This window comes from Scatophagus argus, chromosome 19 (genome assembly GCF_020382885.2).
Source record: "Scatophagus argus isolate fScaArg1 chromosome 19, fScaArg1.pri, whole genome shotgun sequence".
Taxonomy (NCBI): domain Eukaryota; kingdom Metazoa; phylum Chordata; class Actinopteri; family Scatophagidae; genus Scatophagus; species Scatophagus argus.
The window spans coordinates 5,636,822-5,661,348 of NC_058511.1; the positions used below are offsets into that span (position 1 = coordinate 5,636,822).

General features: G+C 40.7%; 3 protein-coding genes across 3 annotated transcripts; 2 read left to right on the forward strand and 1 right to left on the reverse strand.

The window, feature by feature from the left end:
* Positions 1–87: 87 nt before the first annotated feature.
* Positions 88–11,095, reverse strand: LOC124050240 (phospholipase B1, membrane-associated-like). Its single transcript, XM_046372558.1, has 30 exons — positions 10,973–11,095; positions 10,377–10,430; positions 10,006–10,066; positions 9,861–9,895; positions 8,745–8,802; positions 8,596–8,647; positions 8,359–8,439; positions 7,958–8,011; positions 7,795–7,856; positions 7,458–7,533; positions 7,208–7,315; positions 6,362–6,436; positions 6,188–6,259; positions 6,017–6,091; positions 5,868–5,928; positions 5,463–5,521; positions 5,092–5,165; positions 4,931–4,974; positions 4,705–4,813; positions 4,250–4,301; positions 3,989–4,069; positions 3,831–3,896; positions 3,643–3,743; positions 3,400–3,481; positions 3,208–3,312; positions 2,897–2,992; positions 2,557–2,628; positions 2,364–2,441; positions 1,892–1,950; positions 88–1,008 (listed from the first exon to the last, which is right to left on the reverse strand). Exons 1-29 carry the CDS (start codon positions 11,025–11,027, stop codon positions 1,939–1,941), a joined length of 2,010 nt encoding a protein of 669 aa, XP_046228514.1. The 5' UTR covers positions 11,028–11,095; the 3' UTR covers positions 88–1,008; positions 1,892–1,938.
* A 4,920-nt stretch (positions 11,096–16,015) lies between these two features.
* Positions 16,016–19,004, forward strand: LOC124050499 (protein yippee-like 5). Its single transcript, XM_046373104.1, has 3 exons — positions 16,016–16,239; positions 17,225–17,397; positions 17,818–19,004. Exons 2-3 carry the CDS (start codon positions 17,257–17,259, stop codon positions 18,037–18,039), a joined length of 363 nt encoding a protein of 120 aa, XP_046229060.1. The 5' UTR covers positions 16,016–16,239; positions 17,225–17,256; the 3' UTR covers positions 18,040–19,004.
* Positions 19,005–19,301: 297 nt separating this feature from the next.
* On the forward strand, positions 19,302–24,520 carry slc35a1 (solute carrier family 35 member A1). Its single transcript, XM_046373103.1, has 8 exons — positions 19,302–19,508; positions 19,791–19,971; positions 21,256–21,415; positions 21,882–22,034; positions 22,197–22,263; positions 22,427–22,603; positions 22,693–22,827; positions 23,869–24,520. Exons 1-8 carry the CDS (start codon positions 19,499–19,501, stop codon positions 24,000–24,002), a joined length of 1,017 nt encoding a protein of 338 aa, XP_046229059.1. The 5' UTR covers positions 19,302–19,498; the 3' UTR covers positions 24,003–24,520.
* Positions 24,521–24,527: the final 7 nt, after the last annotated feature.

The following is a 24,527-nucleotide window of genomic DNA, read 5'->3' on the forward strand; positions in this document are numbered from 1 at the left end:
ACATGCGTGGTTTAATTGTGCTACAGTACATTATAATGTAGACTAATCCAAAACACAAACTAAAAAGACTTGAAATAAACTGCCACGAGAAGGAAGCTGTATGCAGAAGCTTTATTCTCTCACATTTTTCATGTATCATGTTTACAGTGCAAAGTTTTATTAGCAAATTACCATTCCTCCTCCTCCTCCTCCTCCTCCTCATGGTTTTACGTTTTCCATTAGGTCCTGAGGAATGTGTGTCTTTAAAGAATAAGACTGACATTATTCTGTTTATCATATTGTCAACAAACCCCGCGAAAAGACCAAAACCAACAATCATTTTCAATCATTTAAGAGAATCATTTAAGAGAACACCATAGTTACTTCAGTCATTAGGATACATTGTGTTGGAACCATGACTAAGCTGAGACATTTCAGTGTGGACCAAAGTGGCGGGCCTACCAACTAAACAACTGATACTGTAATCTCTGGAACCACCTCGCTAGGATAACTAAAAAGAATCACCTTGATAATGTTGAGTTTATTTGGATGGGAGACAGACATCAGGAAACATCTTATTTCAGTGGGTACGGCTGTCTACAAAGTACATCAACCGTGACTCGAATAATGTACCAATTTTATTTTATCAATTAATAAAATTGAGCAAAGAGATAAGTACAGGACTTCTGGCTTATCTCACAATTTCTGTACAGTATAAAAATCACAAATCTTTGAAATACTTGTATTACCATTGATTATTTTGACTTTCACCATCAATTTTCAGGAATTGGTGGACCAAACCACCACCAGAAAAAGGACCATAATGGTATATAGTTGTTGCTGTTTCCGCTGGGTGTTTCACCTGGTTCCGCAATACCGGCCAGTGAACTGACTATTCCCATTCTGGCACAGGGAGGGGTGGTGCAGTGTTGACGGTGGGACCTGAGACGGGAGCATCAGTCGTTCCGTTGGTGGTGATTACTGTGGACTTGATAGGCTGTTGATCTTAGTGAAGATGAAGGGATTGACCTATAAGAAACGCAAAATAGCTCAGAGCAGAAATTTAAGGAACGAAGGACTTTAGAAAATATTAGAAAACAACTGTGCCCAAATATACTGAAAAAAAATCCAGGGATTATAGGTTGATGAGTCAAAGAAGTGTTCAATATTGAATAAATTTCTTTGTCAAAATTGTAAGAACTGCTGAATTTAAATAAAAACAACTTGTTAGCGTGAAAATTAGCAGGATGACAGTATTCATTATATCTTAGTTTGGTTTGGTTTTCTGCTGTGATGAAACAACCTATTTGGGTCGTGTATATTTCATAAAATTTGAGCCGAGATTTAAAATGTATTGTATCATTTTACATGTCTCTCTTACATTTCTTGTCTGTATTTGTTTGCCATGCGACTAATAATAATGTCTTATTTATTTTATAATGAACAAAATAAATAAGACATTATTTATTATTTCGTAATGAACACTTTTGGCAAATAAACACCAGTTAAAATGTGATTTCTCTCTAGACTGCTGAAACCTCCACACGCACCTTAGAGGGTCAGTGTAAATAATTAGTTATTACAGTCTTGCATCAAAGACTGAACACCAGAGCACAAAAGGGGCAGTCATCACCGGTGCGAGCTATCTGGCTGATAACAAATTGATTAAGGAGTTCATAGTTCAATAACGCAAGTTGGTTGATACCGACAGGTTCACAGTTGGTGCTTAATTGCAACTGAATGTTTCCTTTCAACACACACACACACATTATACAGGATGTAAAAAACATCAGAATTATATGATAATATTCACCTGTCAAGCACTTAATGTCTATCGGTTACATTTTCTCTCGTTCTTTGTACATTCTTACTGAAAATAATAGACTGGACATCATTATGTTAGAGCACTAACCGTTAAAGAGTCTCCTAGTGCTGCCACCACCTTGATGTCTGCTGGTCTCAGTTTGTGAACTACAGATAAAAGGCATAAAAGAGGTTCAGCCAAGATAAACCACAATCGTCATTCTTGCAGAATGTAATATTTACGTCCTGTCGTTCTAATACAGTCTGCATTTCGACTTCGGTTAACCGAAGATAACCGAGGACATCAGAGCTCATATCAACTGTCTGCTGCTAAATGGTGAGATGGCTGTCCGTCTCACCTGAAGTGGGCACAGTGTCAGATTCCCTGATAAATCACTTAAAATAATCAGTTATCAAATTAGTCAGTGGTTAATCTTCTGTCCATAAACATGAGTCAATTAATCAACTAATTGTTTCAGAACTATTTGAGTTTCTGTGAAAATTTTAGCTGCATTCCGATCTTTAGGCATAAATTATTATATATTTAGAGGTCACTTCTCAGCGTCTCGACTGATTCTTACCTTGACAGGTGCGGGTTTTGGAGCGGGGGCAGCATATCTGTAATAACTGTTCTTGTTGGTCCGGATATATGGTGAAGCCTGCAGACAAAGGAAAGAAGTTACATTTACATGTGCTTCAAAGCAGCTTAAAAGCCTAAAAATACAGAAAAATTACACATATACTTCAGAATATTATTTAAAAACAAATTTCTACCGTGGTTGGACATTTCAGGCCAGTCTGTTGACCAAAATTCAGTGTGGTGGTTTTCGAGCTCGGAGGTTCAAGCTGGAAAAACAAGAACCAAAGACAGACTGCTATCATTCAGTACTTTTACCATGAAATACATTCATTGTGACTATCATAACAAAAGCATTTTATCATGATTAGTCTGTATTGTAAAGTAGCTATTCTGTGGCAACCACTAGGGGCAGAGTTGCAAAGCAAGTCGCTGACTTTTGTCAAATCTGTGACCAAGCAAATAACGATGGGTAAATAAAAAAACATGACACATGCCACAAAATACTGCAAAGGCTTCTTCTTGTGTAATACTGACCATGTTGTTCCAGAGAGATCGAGCCAACAGAGTCTGGGACTTCTGGCTGAGATGGAAGCAGTCAGCACTGAAGAAGGAGCGATCAGGGCGGCCATCCTGTGAACAAGGTATGGTAATATTCTGACTTGGATCATCTGATGACTAAAACTGTACAAGATATAAGTTACACAGCTTTTTGAAGCTTGTGTCCTTAAATCTATTTTTTCAAGTTCAAGGCCACAAAGGGAAAACAAAAACATATGTGTCTGAAGGAGCAAACTCTCACAAAGTCTGTGCAGCCCACATGTGAAAGACAGAGCTTTGTTACTGACCGACAGTTTGGCGAGGATGACATTTCGGAGGAAAGGCTGGACGACCACAGTGAAGTCTGAGCGAGTGTTGTATCGGCCTGAGTTCACAAGGTCACGTACTGAACTCTTAAAGAAAGAGAAGGTTTCATTACCTGAGGATGAACTGGACTGTTTCTGCAAAGATCACAATATGGTTTCTTTGGCCTTTCCTACCTGATATTTTCTATTGATGTCCTGGATCTGTTGAAGAGCTGCAGAGTTAGGCTTTGGCAAGACAACGCATGGACACAGCTCACTGGTAAAGGAAAGATAACGAGGGATCAAGCCGCTGTTTCTGATTTTTATTAAAACATAACGGGGAAAGGCTGAGCTATGATGTTTTGACGATTATAAAGTTTTCTACATTTTCAGTATCTCAGCGAGAATTTTAAAGGCACAGAGAAAAGCAATACTCACTTTACCAGCCAAGTTGGGCATTTAAGTGAAGTGTCTAAGTGCAGTTCTCTCAGTGTGGTGATATGGAGAGGCTCTACTAAGTTCACCAGAGCCCGAGGCACCTGCCAAAGACAAGATCAATGAATAAAGAAGAAATAACGACGCCCGCATAGTAGCGGAAAATATAGCAGCATATCTGTTGATCTTACCTGTTGGTGGAGATAATCCAGGCTGTCGCGAATATGACGGGCAAAATTCTCTGGAGAGTAGACTGCCTGCAAAGACAAGGAAAGCATTTTCAGGTTGTGCCTTTAAAGTGGGCCTTTTGACTTAAGCATTACTATTATTACTCCACATTAGTACTCACAGTGTTTTCGCAGTAGCCACAGAGGTCATTTCCACCGATAAAAAGGGTGATCACCTTCCAGTCTGATTTAAAATTGATTCTCTGTACAAGAAGGAAAAATGCAAAGGGACACGCCTCTTAGATTTGCCAGATTTTGACTTTTAAAAAGCTGAAATTCCTTCACTTTTATTGTTAAAAGTGGATATAACGTATTGAAAGTGCAAGAGTTTACCACAGTAGAGCTGGCAAAGAATAAAAATGAACTAAATGATCTAAACTTACAGCGTCGTTCTTCATCCTTTCCACCAGAGCTCGAACCTGTGCTGGAACATCCCTTAAAAACAAACAAACAAACTAGACTGTTAAAAGCACATTCATATTTCTCTCAACTTTCAGCTTTTAAATTAACTTCTTCTCGTCATAAACAAACACGGCAGTTAATTTTATACATAATTTTGATTCCAAATACAAGAATACACAATTCAGTTTTAGTATGATGAATTTAATAGTGCAAAGGAGTTGTGTCTTGAATTTCCCTCGGGATCAATAAAGTATCTGTCTGTCTGTCTGTCTGTCTCCCAGGAGACAATCAGGAAAATCTAAAAATATAAACCAAGCAGGTAACAGTATAAAATATCATATATATATATAATATATAAATATCGAGCAGATTTATGTGGGGCCGAACAGCTTTGATGCATTTGATGTATTTAAGTTTGTGGGTTTTCGGGACTCACTCGCTCTTTGCTCCAGGGACAGCCTGGTTGAGGAAAGCCCCAGCAGTGGTCTGCTTGCCAATGCCAACAGAGAAGCCCGTCACACGGGAGTTAAAATACTTCAGGATGTCTATTATAACAAAGGAGTAATAATTTTTAAAAAAAGCAGATTTAAGTGTGAACAGAGACAACGCAACAAAAACTGACTTGAATGTGTCATTTAAACCAACTTGTCAAGAGGACTCACTGGGCAGTGTGGTGACAGTTGTGAGGTCTTTATCTCCTCCGATGCTGCAGAAAAAAGAAAATGGATGTTGACACAGTGGATACACTTCATACAGGCACTGCAGCACGTTAACGTGAGCATTAAGCTGAAACGTTGCGTCATGTCGTGTTGGAACGACTCACCTCCAGGACAAACCTCTGTACTCACGCAGGACGTCCATGATGTCGTTCTGGCCCGACGCTATACCGTTCCCTGCCTGAGAGACAGCGTTTCAGCCACATGATGAAATAAGACAGTAGTAGACAGAGGCAGGCAGTAGTTTACGGTGTAAGACCTTGTCCCAATAGACACCAGAATATCAGGCTCTTCCTTTACTGTTCATATCAAAACTGTGATTTCTTTACACTGTTACACCACTGGACTTTCTTTCTTCATGTGATAATTTTAGTTACTAGTTAATTTAAAGATTCAGATTATTCAGTGTTGATTCAGCGGTTTTTACTCCTGAAGTATAACCAAACATATTTTTAGGATCAATGAGAAAGTGACTCACTGTCAGAGAGTCTCCCACAGCAGCTACCACTTTAATATCTCCAGGTCTGAGTTGGTGCACTGGGAAAAATACACAAAACAAAATCTGACTTTTAGAGAGACTTCACAGGAATGTAATCCTCATATACGCTAAAATAACAACAAAACCATTTAGAATTACTGTAATGTATAGGATTGAGGTAAAGATATGACAAAATTAGATTTCATATTATCACAATGATTATAGAACATAAACGATAAAATGAAAAGATAAAACATGCGACATGTATGTACATTAATACATCAATATGAACGCACATGTATGTCTCATGTTTTATGAGATTGTAACATAAAAACATAAAAAAGTGAATCAACAGTCACCCAGGCACCTGATGAACACCTGAGATGTAAACATGAACCGTCTTACCTGAGGTGGGCGTGGAAGGTGAGGGACCGAGGTTCTTACAGGGCATCGTTGTGCCTGTAACCTGAGCGGACACACGGAGCACATCCACGGTCAGAACCAAACAGGAGGCGCACAACGCTGCACCAAAACGTCCATTTGACAATACTCACTCGGGTAGAGAGAGGAGCCGCATCGCTGTGGTGATACGAAGGAGAGTTTCCCTCCGTCCTCAGGAAGGGCCGGTCCTGTGGGAGGGAGGCAGACAGGACGTTAGTATTAGTGTGGCGCATTAACACGCTGATTTAACTGCACGTGTGTGAGTTTTTAGCACAGTGACTCACCTCAGTGGGACATGGCAACGTGGTGATCTTTCCCTCGTCTTCTGCGCTGGGTTGGCCACTCGTGGGCTGCAGCTGAAAGACAGAAAAGTCGTCGTCCTCAGCTTCTGAGAGAAGAGCAGCTCAGCGACAGAGAGAGAGAGAGACAGGGGCAGATAGACAGCTGAGATTGCTCACCAGGTTGGTCCACATCTGCACCATCAGGTTGTTGGTTTGCTGTGACGCTTGTGACTCCCAGAGGAGCTTCCCACTCTGTTCAAGGCAAGAACAGTTAGCTGTGTGTGAGATACAGAAAGTACCAGGACCCTGGATCTCTTACTGTCACAGCCTTGTTGATTTTATTTTATCTTTTTATTTTGTTGTGTTGACATTTTTTGACAGTGACGCCTGTAGCAGCTGTGACCCCTTTCATTTACGATAAATGCTGTTAACTATTGCTTCTCTTTCCACCTGTCTTTCTGGGGGAAATAAAATAGAAGCACATTCAACCAGTTGACAATGAAATGGAATAAAAAGAAAAAGCTTTCCTACTCACAGACGACTTTTTAAAGAGAAATAAAAGGAAAAGTCCAGACTGCTGTCTACTTTACAGAGCACTGACTCCTAAAATGCTATTTGCTCTGTTTTAGCTTTAGCTCTCCAGCTCGCAGCAGACATTTTGACATGTCACAGTAAGAAAAGGGTTTAAGCTGCTTCAGTTTCAGGGTCCTGGTCCATGTGTTTTTCCTGTTATGACAAGACAAACTGATCTACTTAGAAGCTGTAATTACTCTCACCATAAAAACTGAAAAGGCTAGTTTTAGTCATATTTGGTGTTTGAGATTTGTCTCCTAATGAACATAAATGAGTCAGAAAGATTGGTTTGCCAAACTATGTACCCAAGGACCTCCAAAACCTTCACTTTATTGTGAAAAATAATCACAGTTCCCTTTGAATCGGGGCCAGTAAGGATTAACAAATTGGTGCAAAGAGATTACAGTGTAACAATAAGGGGTTGAGGGACGGCGTCCCCCGGTGACTCACTGCAACAGATGAGAGGTCTGCGATGAAAGGCGAGTCCTGCATCACGACAGTGAAGTCATCTCTGTCACTGTACCAGCGCTTCTTTACCAAGAGCTCATCCAAGGACGCCTGAGTCGAGAGGGAAAGTTTACCATGAAGAGGTCACGTATGCGCTGCAGCAAACTGTCAGCAAAGACTTTCACAGCAGCACAAACAAGCAAAGCACTGAGCGTAGCTGACAGATGTTTTCCAGGATGAACAATGCGCAGACCTGCAGAGCTTGCTTCAGCACGGCCCTCTGAAGTCGGACTTCTCCTTCACTGTTTGCCTCCATGCACGAACACATCCTGTCGGCGAAACAGACTCACTCATTAAAACTCATTACAGAGACATTCTGTACTGCCCTGCTGCTTCATCGCCACTTCATCACTGAAGCTGGACAGAAGTCCAGCAGAAAGAAGGAATTAATATTAAATGTTTATATTACTGATCTCTACTATTTAATCCTCCAGCCTACGTCTCATCTTTTCTCTCTTCTCTCAAAGGAGGCCTGCAACTAAGTACACTTACTCAAGTAGTCTACGTTTTGGAGGCCAATATGAACTCACTTGTTGTCGAAACCGTCGCGTCTTTCGTCCCATAATGCAACACTGACGATGGTCCGAGTCAGCTGCAACACAGCGAAGGCGAAAGGAGGAATGTGAAAAATGTGTCACGACACAGCGACTGAGCGAAAGAAATGTTGCATCTGAAATCTGATCTGAAACGTACCTGAGAGTGCAGCAGCTGCAGAGCCTCATCCACCTCTTTAACCACGGACTGAACCTGCACGCAAACGCAACACTCTGAGACTATTGCACCACACGTGTTTATTCAGGTTCTCCACAGGTGTCGTGAGACGCTGTGGGTGGCTCACAACACCTGTGGTGGAACTCTTATGCTGGGTCACATACGAGAGAAAACAGCAGCTCTAAGGAAGTTTTTTTTAACTATCATTAAACATTTCCCTGCCTCTACACAGCTGTTTTAGCTCTTCTGCTCCTTTCAGAAGCTGTTGGTCGCTGAAGGTATCAAGATCAAGTGATCTGACCTCTCAACTGTTAATCGATAAGCGCACAGTATTTTTTTCCGTGACGACAACTTCATGGACGTTAACATCTTTTGCTGTTTACCTGCTGCTGCTCACAGATACAGAGCTGATCCACCTGAACAAAGAGAAGGAGCAGCTTCCAGTCTTTATCCACATCAATGATCTGTAGGAGAAGGTAAAAAAATGATTTGAAGATACTCAGATAAAGAGGTTATAAGGGCTCGCTGTGGAATAACTGCAATGAACAAGCCATTGAGATTGAAGCAGATGTAAAATAAGTTCAATGTGAATCAATGTGCTTTAAGATGGGAGCACCTACCTGATTGTTCTGGAGGTACAGGGAAGCTTGCTTTGCCTGCTCCAACAGTGTGCTACAAATCAAACACAAGGAGGAAAACCACTTAAAATCACTGGAAGCAAACAGGATCACGGGTTGCATATTTCTCACGTGAAATGTGCAGTCCGTACCTGTGCGTTTCTTCTGAGTGAGGACTGATCAGCGCGGGATTGAACAACGTCATCAGCTCTGATGGAGGGACATTAACACCAGCTCAATGCCAAAACACGCAGCTTGTTAGCGTAACCACAGTAGAGCTTAAAAGATCAGTCGATCAATCGAGTGGCCAAATGACAGAAAACGAATCAGCGACAATTCTTGATGTTTGATTAAATTTTAAGTACATTTTAATGCAGACATGTCGAAAATGCACTGGTCTGACTTGTCTTGTGTGAATATTTGCTTTGTTTTGGTCAAAAGAAGCAGTTTGAATATGTTGGCACAGGCTTTATGAAACTGTGATTAACACTTTTTAATTTTTATGGCATTTCAAACATCAAACAATCCACAAATTTATCGAGAATATACCAGTTTTAGGCCCACCATTAGTTGTTATGTTCCTAAGAAAAGCTATTTTCTTAATGAAAACATGGAGAAATAAGTTGAAGTTGACCATAAGAAGATTCTCTCTGTGAGTCTCATAATAACTCTAAATTTTTGCACTAATTTTTGCAAGTCATCACAGCTTAAACCATAACAACATCCATACACTCTTAACATCCTATTGATCAACAACTGTGACCTTCCTGCTTTGTGTCAGCCAATATTTTATCTCTCTGAAGTACCGGCAAGACTTAGAAGATAACAGACCTCAGACCTGGTGTGCGCCAAGTGTATTGGGATTCACTGTTTCAAATTATCAGTCAGTGCAGATATCCGTGTAGTAAAGATAGTGCACAGTAGTGTAATAGAAGCTCTTTCGATGAATTGCAGTGTGTTACTGACATGGTGAGCCCCTTCTAGGCAAAGTTAAGCTTTGACTTAGCAGCAGTAAACATACAGAGCTGCCACTGATGATTATTTTTTATTATCGATTAATCTTCCAATCATTTTCTCCAGCAATTAAATCATAGTTTATAAAATGTAAAAAAAAAAAAAAAATGTGAAAAATGCTGATCACAGTTTCCCTGATCTCAAATTGACATCTTTTATTCGCTTATTTTGTCCAACCCACAGCCCCAAACTGAAAGACTCTTCATAGTTGGAACCAGCAATCGTGTAAACATTATAAACATAATAAAACCCACCTGTGAGTCTTGACAGCACCATGGTCAGCTCAGTGCTGCAGGAAAAGAAAAGACCACAGTGAGATGTGTCCACGGCTGTTGTATTAAAGACCTTGCGGTGTGGATGCCCCTTCGTGACTGAAGCTAACTGGTGACCTGTGCTCACCTGGGACTGTGAAGTCCAATGGAGGACAACACGGCCACATCTGAGGGGCGAACGCTGTTAACTTGAGGGAGGAAAAAACAGTCATTTAAATTGAATCTCAGTATTGAGCTGGCTTTGTTGCAAAAGAGAAATAAAATATTGTAGCAGCAGTATTCGAGCAGTATTCGAGCAGTGGAATTAAGTTACTTTCCACCAGTGATGTATAGACTGGTACAGGAGATACTAGTATGTTAAGTATTCCCCTGAAAATGTACAGTCAAAATCAGTAATGAAGGTCTTGTGAAGATCAGATGATCATCACACTAACAGTGAGGAAAAACACCTGAAGCCTGCAGTCATGAATATAAATCGGGCTAAACTGTCAGACTTACCATTGGAAGGAGGCGACTGAGAGGGGGACATGTGAGTGCACGGCAGCCCAGCGACTGAAATCAGGGACAGAAAACAAATTATAAAGACACGTATTTAATATAGTGGATCAAATATCAATACACCGAGTATATATATGTGTATAATTTCCATACAAATTGTGCAAAAGTGATTGAAAATAATGGGAAATCCCCAGATGCTCGGCTCAAACCCACTCAATATATTACGCTATGAAACGCGTATGCTATATTATTAGATCACTCACTGTGCAGAATCTTTCAATTCTGCACATTTTCTGCTCTGACATAAAGCAGAAAGAACGATGGCTTCTGTCAAATCAAAAAGTGATCGCAGAAAGGTTGAACATAATTTTCAATTCTACAACTCTGAGTAATTAAAGCACAAAATAAAACATCTTCTCCTGGATGTGTTTGAATACACTTTCCTCCACTGATGAGTGTCACATTTTATTCAGAACCAACAAATCCAGCTTCATCCCCCCCAAAACAGACAATCTTTACAAGTTTACTACATGCATTATTATGTTTATATCCTCTAAAATAAACAGTCAGCATTAAATGAAGCAAACGGTGTAAACCTGCTGTCCATGTGAGCCCCAGGACTGTGATGAGAACCTGCTGTGGAAACATCATCTCTCTGATTTTCTCTGGTCTTGTCCTCGTAGATGTCTTCTGCAGCCCTCCTTCCACCCTGCTCTCTCTGTTAGGCAGCAGATCGTCTGTCTCACTACCAGGTATATATTGATACGCACGGAGGGGAGGGACTGGCTTTATTGGTCTTAAGGTTCTAGCATTTATCTGATTTACATCAGAACAATGCATGATGTGTTCTGCAGTTAGATAAGAGAAGAGGCTAAGGTCTTTACTGCTCTAACAAGCTGCATGAAACACAGCCACATTATAAACCTGTTTTGTGGTTATGATAAAAATATATATACAGTATATCTGCATATCTGAATCTACCCAGCAGGACTTCAGTTATAAGCTTTGTTTTATGTCCTGTGTCAGACCTGCGAGTGTGTTATGACCCCTGTTCAGGAGAGACCTGCAGAGGGTCAGCAGTACCAGCCAGAAGATCATCGACTGCTCCCTGATTTAACTCTCACATGCTGAACATTGGTTACTTTAGAGGTGCTTTAGTCACTACTGCCAGACTGGCAGTTTCCCTGTCTTTAGTCCTTATGAAAAGTGCAAAGCTCTTTGCTAAGATACAAGTGGGATGTGAACATGACCTCTCCACTACAGCAGCACAAGGTCAGGAATCACACCACTTTGTTGGTCAGCTGATACAAGCATGGACAGGGGAGGTGCAAGAGGGGAAAGTTATCTTGGTTATTGGCAGATAGTTGCAGATATCACTATTTGTTATCTAGAGAATTTATGAGCACAATGAGGTGAAAAAAACTGTTTTCCCCATCAATCATACTCGTCCATGTCAAATGGGTTACATAAATTTGAAATAATACTTCAACACCCCTTTTTGATTTGGACTGACAGGAGAAGTGGCAGGATCACAGAAGTCACTTTGGTCACTTGTGTTTATATTGTTATATCTCGACAACACAGTTAGAAAAATATGTTTTCTTTTACGTAAGTAAGTACTGTTATTAAGCTGGAATATCTCTTATCTCTCTGCTGATTAGACAGTTGATCGGTGACCAGAAGGTCGGAGAAGTTAATAAAACAAATGGCCTGGTTTTTACTACTACTGTCCATCATGAGCCACACACGCTGATACCATCAACTGATTCTTTCTGCACAATGCAGTCATTGTGTCCTCACAGCAGATCTTGAATGCTGCGGAAATAAGAACGCTGATTACCATAATGCAGATACAAGGTCAAATTGCTTGTACAGTCTGTTATCTTCCCTCAAGGACATTAACTCTGCACAAATTCCTAGAAGCGAGACCTTTATGTCCCTGATCTATGCTAGTCTTGGAGCAACCTGAGCTGGGGTGAACAGTTTGTTTTGTAGCCCTCGCTAGCAAACGTACCAACAATTAAAAACTCACTGGCCTGGAGTGAAATCACCATTTTCCTTCTTTGTGTCAACAAACAGTGCAACAGACAGGATTTCATTAAAGATTTTACATTTTTAAATTGTGGACTTTCATACTCTGTCCCAGACTTAAGAACTGTGGTTAACTTAAAAATACAAAGAAGGTGAAATAAGAAGGAGTTAAGTAGACAGTTTCTGAGGCATGTTTTGGAGAGACTTGGTCATGAAGAATAATATATTTCTGGGCTAATATATGGTGGTTTTAGCTTTGAATACTTTATTGGATACAACACTGGTTTTTTTTAGCTCATAAATGTTTACATTCATCAATGTGAATTCATAAGATCAGTTTAGTTTCCATTTCTATTTCCATTTCAAGAAATTTCCTTTGATTTGATCCCAATTTTTAATTAAATACTACAAATAAATCTGAGATCGTCAGACTTGTCTTGAGAAAAATGAGAGCTTATGAAGTAAAAGAAAAGATAGTAAATAATAACTATAACATAAATATTATTATAAATAACAACTAGCAGTTCAGTAGGAGAACAGGAAGTGTTGAGAAGAACAGAAGAATTAAAGACAGAGTTGTGTCACTTTCCACAAAGACTGATTGAGATTCCTTCCGTCTGTCTTCTTTAGTTGCTTTTTATTAAGTGAAGAAGCCTGTCAAAGGACAAGAGGTGGTGTGAGGAGCACCAACTGGAGCCAAAAGACCACCAGATGTCAGGAGGAGAGAGACCTCCATGTGGCGTTTTGGGACACTGATAATGCCTTGGATTCACTGTCACACACCTAAACGTTAGAGGATTTGAGGTTCTTGAACAGTCTGGCATATGAAATGCCTTGGGAGCAGAAAGTGCATCAGGCTTACAGTACGAAGGCAAAAAGCTGTCAGATTATTATATTATTATCTATTACACCTGTGTGATTTGGGTGTGTGCCAGGTATCACCAGGTCAGGTTTACATCCTTGTAATTTTGTTAATCATAACTCAAAGATTAATCAGTCACTTGATGGGTTATTATTTTTTATGTAACATGATGATAAGTGTGCTGTGTATATTTGATTGGTAGCCTGGTCAGTGCTACAATACTTGATAACAAGCGCACTGCACGCACTTTATCCTGCTTTATTTCTCTGCTCCTGTGTGTGTTTCACTGCATGTAATTTGCCAGGTGTTGCATGTGTGTGTTCAGCTAAGGATGGGTCAAATGCAGAAGACGAATTCAGCGTGTGTATGTAAAAATATATATACTGTCAATAAAGCTGATTCTTCTTCTTCTTCTGACAGGCTGCTGATCTCTGGAAGCGTCACCAAGGCTAAAATGAATTTACCTCTGCGCAGTATGAAATGAACGAAACACAAGTGAATGATTCCCTTCACACGATACCCACACACACACACACACTTGCCTGCCCCTCTATTGATACCAGTGTCAGATATATAAGTCACTATCATCCAGTTCTATCATTTCCCCATTCCTCTCTGTCCTTTCTCCTATGTGGATCAAAATCCTCACACCAAAGACCAGGATTCCCAGTCTGCACTTCAGCCTGTTTTCATTTCTTGACATGAACCTTTCCACACGGGGTTGTAATAACTGGTAACGGTGAACTGCCCTTCTGTTATCCTCATTTCTATGACTATATACCTGTCTGTGGAGATTCTCAGTCACCCAGGTCACATTCACTCAAAGAGTTAAAGCAATCACTGCTCATCCAAGCAGCTTCAGCAGTTCTGGAAAACTGTTTGGTGGGTCTTATGGCTTTCATGTGAATTGGAGTGAAACTTCCTGGGTGTACTCTTCCTCTTCCTCTTGGCTGACAACTCTAAACTGCATCTTCTTGTATCTTGCAGCTGCCCCCGATTTGATTTTAACCACAGAGACACACAACCTCCGATAAACTTGGCAAGCGATTTATGCATTTCATGATTTACTGCCAAATCTTTTCCATTTTGGATTTAATTTCCACCGCAGCACTGAAGAGTCCTGCCTCCTTCCGCTCCCTGTCAGCCTCTGTGAAAGCGTCCTGGTGTGGTACTCTGACCTGTTGAATCTCTCCTCTCCCTGGTCATCACTTCACATCCTTCCTGTGCCACGCCATGACACCACGCTTCTCTTTCCCACAACGCTCACGCTCACGCCTCTCCACACCTAACACACCTTCACACCTACAATATCAGAGACACGAGGAGCACATCTTTGTCCGTTTAAGCATCTCACTACACGTGTGCCTTTATACTTTCACCTCTGGCATTCTTCAACTCTCCATTGAGAGTCCACATCTCTCTCTTCTTCGGGAAGTTGACTTGACCAGCTTCTTTAAGGACACGCCCCCTACATCACGCACGCGCAAGCACACACACACATACACTTGATTGGTCCTATCTTCAAACCTAAGCCGGCAGGCTTCCCCGTCCTCACAGTCCGGATCCAGTCTCTCTGCATCCAGCGCGTCCCATTATCCACAGATCATCACTTTCCGGTCTGGTCTGCTTTACTGAAGCTGAGAGCCGTCAAACGTACAAAGCTGTGATTGACACTAATGAGGTTACACTCTGATTTAAAGTGGGGAACCCGACTTCCAGCTTCTGCTGAGGACTGGCTGGTGAGGTCAGTCTTCACTAAGCAGGGCCTTAGAAACTGACCGACTTTGGGTTTTTTACTTGGGTCTGAAACAAGTTCCCTCCAAATCTTGTGGAAAGCCTTCCCAGAGGAGTGGAAACTGTTGTGACCCCAACACTGTCTACGTAGTCCCTGTTGGTGTAATGGTCAGGTGTCCCAATTCTTTTGTCTATATAGCGTATGTTTTGTGCGAAACTCTTGATTTGTAAATCATCTGGTAACTGTCAACAATTGTAGTGGAGTTACAACGTTACAACGTTGTCAGAAAATTGTGAAAAATCCCACAGCCTCTCCAAATTAATTGTTCTGGTTCACCCGTTGATGAGATCAGTTGATCAGTACGTGTTCGTTTTTATGGTTGCTTTTTGATTAATCGGACACACATGGTTGCAAAACAGTTGCATTGTTCATCACAACTGCAGTCTTGCAGAGTTTCTCACTTCCACTTTCAAAACTGTGTCTACACATATAAATAGACGGAGTTAATACATTCTGTATATAACTACATTGCAAATAATCCATTATCATCAAAAACCCATACACATTCTGCAGATGCGGTCCTCCTGCTGCCCCCCACGCAGAGCTCCTGTCCTGGGCTGCTGCTGTAGTGTCCACTCTTCTTAACTAGTGGCGTGGAGAGAATTAACATGCACTTTCTCACCCGACCGCAACATGACGTCTTGCAGCGTACAGGTGTGCTCTGCTGCTCCCTTGTGGTCATTATTTGGAGCTACATTAAGCCACCCGGGAAACACGGAAACACTGGTGAGACTCGACATTCAAAATAAAAGTACAATTGAAAACAAAGCTGGTTTACAGGCATGGAAGTGGTGACTCTGGTCCTCAGTACTCTACTACAGCTTTAAAATGACCATTATGACTATGATAATAACAACAATATAAATAATAATAATAATAGAACGACCATTTTAAACGCCTTTATCTAAAATAATAATAATAATAATTAGTGGCATCTTAATTTGAACGTTTACCGCGGAGGAAAGCGTTCTCTCACCGTTGCTAGCTTGACCGAAACAAACGCCATTGATGGTTGCATCAACTGCTTTCTGTGATTGTTGTTGTCAAGCTCGACTCCGAGGAAACGTGAAGCTGTCTGATATCTAGAGTTTAAAAACAGGTTAATAAAGACACTTCGACGAGAAAAAATATAATTTTCCTACTCCGACTGCTGTTCCGCTGGCTAACGTTACGAGGTGAGGAATTTGGCTTAACCGTTGTTTGGCCTATTAGCGATTATCCGGATGCCTTTGACAGTATTTAACGTGTTCTGACATGTTATCAAGCAACCCGTCAGACTGTTTCATAAAATATACTGTTTTTTTTCCTAGTTCGTGGTGAAAAGCTCACCCAGAGTGATGTTTATCTTGGCTTTTGCTAAACCTTGTTATTGACATAATGATGCCTTCAAGGAGTCCTGGAATTCCCATCATTCCAGAGTGAAAGTCATAAATAGTAGCACTTTATTTACAGCGAGAAGGCACAAAATAAACTGTATGGTTAGTTTGTGTGGCAAATGCAATAAAACGGGTAACTGATATATGACATACTGTAAGATGAACTGATTGCATTTCTTTACAAATAATGGTTTTAAATGCTTCACATTAGCTAAACCCTTAAAAGGATGCTAATGAAACAGTGCCTGCTTACAATTATTTGTGCCAAACTGTGAAAGGACTTTTATTTTTTAATTTTTTACTATATATTCTTTACAGGCTGATTTACATGGTTTTTCATCAGGGCTCACCCCTTAAATGTCTTTCAGAAACTGGGTGTCATGGCAGGAAGAAATGAGGCAGCAGAGAGAAAATTATCTGTCACATCAGAGATCATTTTTTGAATCAATAACCTCATAAAATTGATGATTAACAAAACAATTTAGATTTTGTTATTGGAAAAAAATTACCATTCTGGGATGTCTGACAACAAATCAAGCAAATTAGACAAACCGAGGGAATTTATCAAACTGGTGAACTGGCACAGGAGACAATTAATGGAGAGCTAACACATAAATGGCAAAAGCTCTGACATCTCACAGTATGCATCACCATGTTGCTTACCCATAAATATGAAATACATTTTTCACTTGTTTTTATTTACTTTTTGATTATTTACATACAGTGCCTTGAGTTGCTACAGAAATGTCAGTAACATCACCTAACGGTGCCACTGTCTTTGTAGTTTCTTGTTTTTAGCAGCTGTCGGTGGACACAATGGGACGAATCTTCTTGGATCACATTGGTGGGACTCGTCTCTTCTCCTGTGCCAACTGTGACACTATTCTGACCAACCGAGCTGAACTCATCTCTACACGCTTTACTGGAGCCACCGGCCGAGCCTTCCTGTTCAACAAGGTGCCTGCATATCACTTCCTTCACCTTCCCTCATGGATAACAGTAGTGTTGCACATCAGACATTTTCTCATAGGCTTGTAAGCATTTAAAAATTCAGGAAACATCAGTGTCATGCCAACACTCACCTACAGCTGTTCCAGTATTTGCAGCTTCTCAAATGTAAAGATTTGAAGCTTTTCATAGTTTTCTACTATTGTAAACTGAATATTTAGGGTGTTTGTGATGGTAGTTGTTGGAATTTTCTTTTTTTTTTTTTTTGGCATTTTCTTAAAATCAGTAATCAAGAGTTTGCAGTAGCTGTTGCCCTGAATTTATTAATTTTGCAAGTATAGCTGATCCACGCCAGAATTTGAAATTGGCTTGCTGGAATTTGTTGCAGTTAACAGGTACGGTGACACAGATATGACTGCCACCTTCCAGGTTGTGAATCTGCAGCACAGCGAAGTGCAAGACAGAGTCATGTTGACGGGGAGGCACATGGTGCGGGACGTCAGCTGCAAGAACTGCAACAGCAAGTTGGGTTGGATGTACGAGTTTGCCACAGAGGAAAGCCAGCGCTACAAGGAGGGCCGTGTCATCCTGGAGAGGGCGCTGGTGAGGGAGAGCGAAGGCTTCGAGCACGTTCCCTCTGACAACTCCTGAGTTCACTTGTGTTGCGACAACAAAGCCCAGCACGTGCGTACTACAGCTTTTCCTTCAGCAGCAGTGCATGGACAGTGTGCCATTTGTGAGTAGAGCTACACCAAAATAGTATCACAAGCTGAGTGTTTTCTGAGAAGTTTCAACAAGAAGTGGTGGCCATTTCCCATAACTTTAAACATCTAAGAATTTCTTCTACGATGGGTGATAATGCCATGGCTTCTCTACACAAGTACAACTGCCCTCAGCTTCAACATGTGCCCAGCAGGCTGCGATGTTCTTACAATGTGTTGGTGTGGTGTGATTTTGGCTGCTGTCAGGAGGAGAGGATCTGCTCCTCCTGCCCTACAGGAAGCTCAGACTGATTGTTTTGCAGAGGTTTGAAGAGCCATTTTTGACTCTTAACGGAAGATTTAGTCACACAGCATGTCTTGCAGTAAATTCCATTCCTGCCAAGTGTTTAGTGTGACCCTAAGGCAGAAATTCATTATTTCCAATAAACATGAAATTATTTTTCTTTCATATGAGCTGTACCTGTGTATTCCCTAGAATAAAAGAATATTATCAAAGTAAAAAGAATTTTAACCCCATAAAGTTAATTTGTATCATCTCAATGTCATTCTTGGTGTTATTAACACTGAACCTATAAAGTTCTGATGTCCTCACTTTATTGATGTTAACAGAAGTGATTATAAAGTTTAGAGCGGGTTTTACAGTGATGGAAAAAAAAAATCTCAAATCTAGCGTTTGTCATTTTTAAATTTTAATATCCTTTTCCTGCAAACGTTCCTGCAAAAAGCTGACTTACTGATCTTCATTCCATGTGATGTTATTTTTCAGCCTTTTAATTACCAGTTTCCTTTTTTGTCAAATGTTAAAATTAAATGGTGGCAGTTGACAAATCATTTGAATGAAACATTGAACATGTTTTTTTGGCCAAAAATAAATTCAAATATGTATTCATTGAATCTGTGTTTTCTCGTATGTCTTATCCTGCTGGAACCATCACAAAATGATTTTTGGAATTCATAGTTTTATTTACTATCTTTTTCAGTGCGTGCTGAAGTAATTTAAGATCTAATGTTTTCCCCTTGTATAACCTCGACTTGTGTCGTGGAAATTACTTAAATTATGAAAAAAACTTGAAACATTCTACTTCAGAGCTCTGCTGTTTTATCTGTGATTAAACAGCAGGTTTTATCTTCAATGTCTGTTCGGAAACCGCCAGGAGAATAAAACAAACACACTCTTCGTAAAGTCGCCTCGCGTTGCATTCTGGGAAATGCAGGAAGTACGATGCCCCAGGCAGTAAAATCTGATACAGACTTCTTTTCTCGTGTGTTGCTGGTCGGGCGACATTCCTCGGTTCGCAGTGAATATGTCGATGGTTTTTAATAGGATGTAATCTGAGTTGGACAGCTGAATTCTTTGCCACTTGGACGGAATACAAATCATAGCAACGATGGCCGGCGGTAAGTTTTAAGCATTGAATGCAAGCTAACATTTTAGGCTAATGTTAGCTGCGGGAGACGCAGTTACAGAAAAAAATGTTAACGTCAAGTGAAAGGAATAGGTGATAAAAAATAAACAACGACACGAGAGCTGTTAGCCACTAGCCGCTATGGTGTCGTTCTCGCGTTCTGTTAAATAACTGTATTAAAATGGTTTTCATCTAGCATTCATTACCGTTATTACTAACGACCGTTAGCTTCATTAGTATCGTCGCTACGTTTTCTCTTCCTGTCTTCCCTCAGAGACTGTGAGTGTGGTGTTCAAACTGTACTGCCTAACAGTGATGACCCTGGTGGCAGCTACATACACAGTGGCACTACGGTACACAAGGACCATCTCATCAGGAGATCTGTACTTCTCCACAACTGCAGTGTGCATCACTGAGGTCATTAAATTAATACTGAGTCTGGGGATGCTTGCAAAGTAAGTGTTTGTCACCACTACATGCTTTGTGTTTTACTCTGATGCTGGAAAAAATATTTTTTTTTTACAGTTTCCCTTGTAAGTGGGGAGGTGACAGAGTTACACACGCTTTTCTGATAAATAAGACTCCTCTGAAGAGCAGCACAGTCTAGACTCTAGAGGGATGTAAACCTCAGTTACAGTTTGCTGAAGGCCATGTCTGCATATTCAAATTGGAAATGTGTTGATAGGGTTGGCATTTCTGCTTGAAAGATAACTCGACTGTATAACCTTTGAAACAAATCTCAACACACTCAAAAATATGTAGTTGAATTCAGTGGCAGTAATTTCAATGCACTCTGCTTATTTGATTAAAGGCAGGGGTTTCGCTGCTTCAGCCTCACCTGTTTGGTGTGAACAGTAGTTTACGGGGGCTGACATTAATGAAAGCATTTGTTGACTTTATGACTGTCCTGTTTGTGCTTCTGTTATGTTATATTTTAAGATGTGACAGATAAAATTCATGATGCATGTTAATGGTTAACTGAGAGTAATTGCTGATATATTCTCTGTCAAGCCATCTGTTTAGTTACTGATGCTAAATTGGAAGGATTTGCTGATTTTCTTTGTTTAATGTGATAATTAACCAAACGTCTTTGCGGTTTTGGTTCGTTTCTGAGAGAAAATGAGTAATATAACTCCTTGGACTTAAGGAAATTGTGAGGGTTAGTTTTCACTGTTGAATTTTATAGACAAAATGATCAATCAATTAACCAAGAGCAACTGACAGATCCATGGATAACGAAAATGATACATTTATACATAACACATACATACTAACATAATACATAGCTAGAGGAAGATGTGTGTAACCACATGGAAATATGTGAAACACATCATCCATGTATATTTAGACATACAGCTAAGATGAGGGAAAGAAATCAAATAATGGTTTTAAAAACAAAACATTTAATCAAAACCCGGTATGTACTCTTATAGAAATACTTTAAACCGTTTCAGCTCTTTCTCTCGGATATTCGAGGCCATTGTTCCGGCATCAAGAACAAAACCAACTAAAAGTTAAGAAAGCTGTGCTGCTACATGTTTTCGTAACGCCCTTTGGATCAACTAAAATATTTGTCACAGCTGCACCTGAGCTGCCTTGCTGGTTCACACTGTGCACACACACGTAGATTTCATAAGATAATACAAGAGCAGTGATCCAACAACTTCCCTACGTGCAACAAATGTCCTTTCAAGTGAGTCATCTTTCTCATCAGTTGGTTTTTATGTCTGTGCTCCCAGAGAAACAGGAAGTCCTTCCAGACTGAAGAGCACCTTTGTGGAGCATATATTCTGCAGCCCAAAAGAACTGCTGAAGCTGAGTGTGCCCTCGGTGGTGTATGCGGTTCAGAATAACATGGCCTTTCTTGCCTTGAGTAACCTCGATGCAGCAGTTTATCAGGTATGAACTGAATCCTGTTTCTTGCTTAGCACGATGGCTGTGTGCACATCCGTCCTGGGTTCAAGTCCCGGCAGGGTCAGGGCCTTTTTGTTTTGTACTCCCCATGTTTGAGTGGGTGTCACCTGAGTGCCCCACCCCTTCAGTCTAAAAACATATGATAGGTTAACTCCCCTGTGGCTCATGACTCACAGTGGGTGAAATGAAAAGATTATACTGTGTGTGATTTTGTATGTGTCAGTAAAGTTTTGATTTGATTTAAGCACTCACATGTGTGAAGCTGATGGTGAAAAGTGAATACCTTCCCCCGTGTCTAATAGTAGTTAAGCAGGTCTTTAATATCTATATGTGTCTATGTGTGGAGCTTTATGAGTGCAGTGCAGATAAGGATTGCTCAGTCCAGCTTACTGGTACAAATAGGTTAAAACAATCAATAGATATTAATATTGGCTCGTGTTTTCCTGCGTAGGTGACCTATCAGCTGAAGATCCCATGCACGGCCTTGTGTACAGTCCTCATGCTGAACCGCTCTCTCAGCCGGCTGCAGTGGTTTTCTGTGTTTATGCTCTGCGGTGGCGTGACACTCGTCCAGTGGAAGCCTGCAGAGGCCACTAAAGTTCAGGTGGGTGTGGCACAAGTTAAAATTTAAATGGTGGCTCATTGACTTATAATCCATGTTCTTTGACTCACGCTATCTTGGATCCTGCTCCTCGTACTGCAGGTTATACTTGACATCACATGACTCGTCTGATCATTTCATTGTTTTGCTTTCCCCCCCCTCCAGATTGAACAAAATCCTCTTGTTGGGTTCATCGCCATCGCGATTGCTGTTCTTTGCTCTGGATTTGCAGGTAAAATTGGCATAAGATTCTATGAGAAATTATTGATTAACCTGCTACACATAATACAAACAGTGTGCTTAAAGCTTTCAGAAGCCAAGTAAACACACGATGTAAGCAGTATTTGTGAATATTTAGTTGCATCTAACAGTTTTGTGTCTGTGTTCTGATTGAGGTGTGTACTTTGAGAAGGTGTTGAAGAGCTCAGACACGTCTCTGTGGGTGAGAAACATCCAGATGTACCTCTCTGGCATTGTGGTCACCCTGATCGGGGTTTACATGAACGATGGTGACAAGGTTCTGGAGAAAGGCTTCTTCTTTGGTTACACGCCCTGGGTGTGCTTTGTAGTATGTAAGTTCGACTAAAATCTGAGGATGTTGTCTGGTTGAGTTCACTTTTCTTCGCAGCATTTTGGTTGACATTGCTCTTTGCGCTTTCAGTCTTGGCCAGCGTGGGTGGCCTGTACACATCAGTGGTGGTGAAGTACACAGACAACATCATGAAGGGCTTCTCCGCCGCAGCCGCCATTGTTCTCTCAACTGTGGCATCTGTCATCTTATTTGGACTACAGATAAGTACGTTAGCTTTTCATAACTGCAGTGTTGGTTTGCTGGTGATGACTGATGCGTGTTTGAGCTCTTAATTGAGGCTCACGACTTGTGTGCTCGCATATTTTTAATACAAGAAGTATTTGTTTGAAAGAGACACCAAATGTGCTTATGCTGGCCACTTAACTTAGAGAGATACCTGGGATGAAGGTGAGAGAGAAACAAAATGCTGTTGTTGCTTTTGATTGACGTTACTGTACTGTAACGGGCACATTTCCCTGGAAATGTATACATGTATAGATAAATGTGAATATCTGATATTTCATATTTTATATTTTACTTTATTTTATACTTTTTCTACTTTGTCACTATCTTTTCATTTTCTTGGTCAGGAAAATTGCAGATGTCAGTGTCTGTAAGAAAAAAGAATTCTGATTGTGATTATCAAGCAATTTGCTCTGTACGTGGGTCTTTCTGTCTGATAAAGCACAGAACAGGCAGAACGAGCTTCTCCTCCATTTTCTCGGTAACCAGCATGACGAGTCTCACCCATTCCAATACATGGTTGAGTGCTTGAAAAAAGAGCGACTGTGCCTTCCTAAAAACATATTTTTTCGACTTGTGTATTACATGACAGGCTGATGTGGCTCGACCAAAGCGCAGACAGCAACAAGTGACATGAGATTATAATGAACAGAATACAAGAACAGAGCACAGCCCAGCCTTCAAAACACACTGGCAAACCACACAAACATCCCGCAGATACAAACCGCTGCACACACACACACAGTCACTAATAATAAGCCTGAGAAGACAAAGAGGAAAGTTTTCACTTTTTAATGAGGACACTTGTGATAGTTGTGACAGATCTCAGGTCATTAGGACCAGATTAGCTGAAATCTGAGTGACTTGAGATGGCAGCTCATATTTCCTGTAGAACCTAAAAGATTTGGTTCTAATCCTGTTACTGTAGCTAGACTGTGTTCAGTATTTGGTGACTTTTAATTTCACTGGTCCCTCAGTTTACTCTAACAGAAATTAACTGCCTCTCTTTTCCCTCTCATGCAGCGCTCTCGTTTGCCTCTGGCGCCACCCTGGTGTGTGTTTCCATCTACCTATATGGACTTCCAAAGCAAGACACGTCCAAGCTGAGCCGACAAAACATGGACCACGAATCCAAACAGAAACTGATCAACGTTTGAGTCGCAGACGAGCCACAGAGGAGTCACTTTCGCTGGCGGACAAAGTCTGCGTTGGGGACCTGAAAGAGCTCCTAAACCTGGGAGATTAGGGAGCCAATCGAACACTGGACTCGTCTCTGTGTTCAGCCCATCGCATAGACGACGGCTTTTGTTCCACTTTAACGTAAGTCTGTTCCCTCAGCCCAGCATATTTCCACTTTTCATCTTCAGTCATGCTGAAGCAATAAGCACTAAATATCACAACTCCTTATCGTGGAGTTATTTTTTTCAATAATTGTTCTGTTTTACACTGTGCAATGTTAGTGTCTTATGTTTATAACACATCGGTGTCCATATCATAGTGCTCGATTCTGAAGGTGCCCAATTCACAGGAAAAAATACTTGAATGAAGGATGACGACTGACTGCATGTGTGATTGTGTTTATAAATATCACCTCTCTGGTGTCTTGTAAACTTTTGTAACAAATTTGTTGCGCCTTCTGTTTTGGAGCTTTTATTAAAATTGAATGGAAATATGATAAAAGT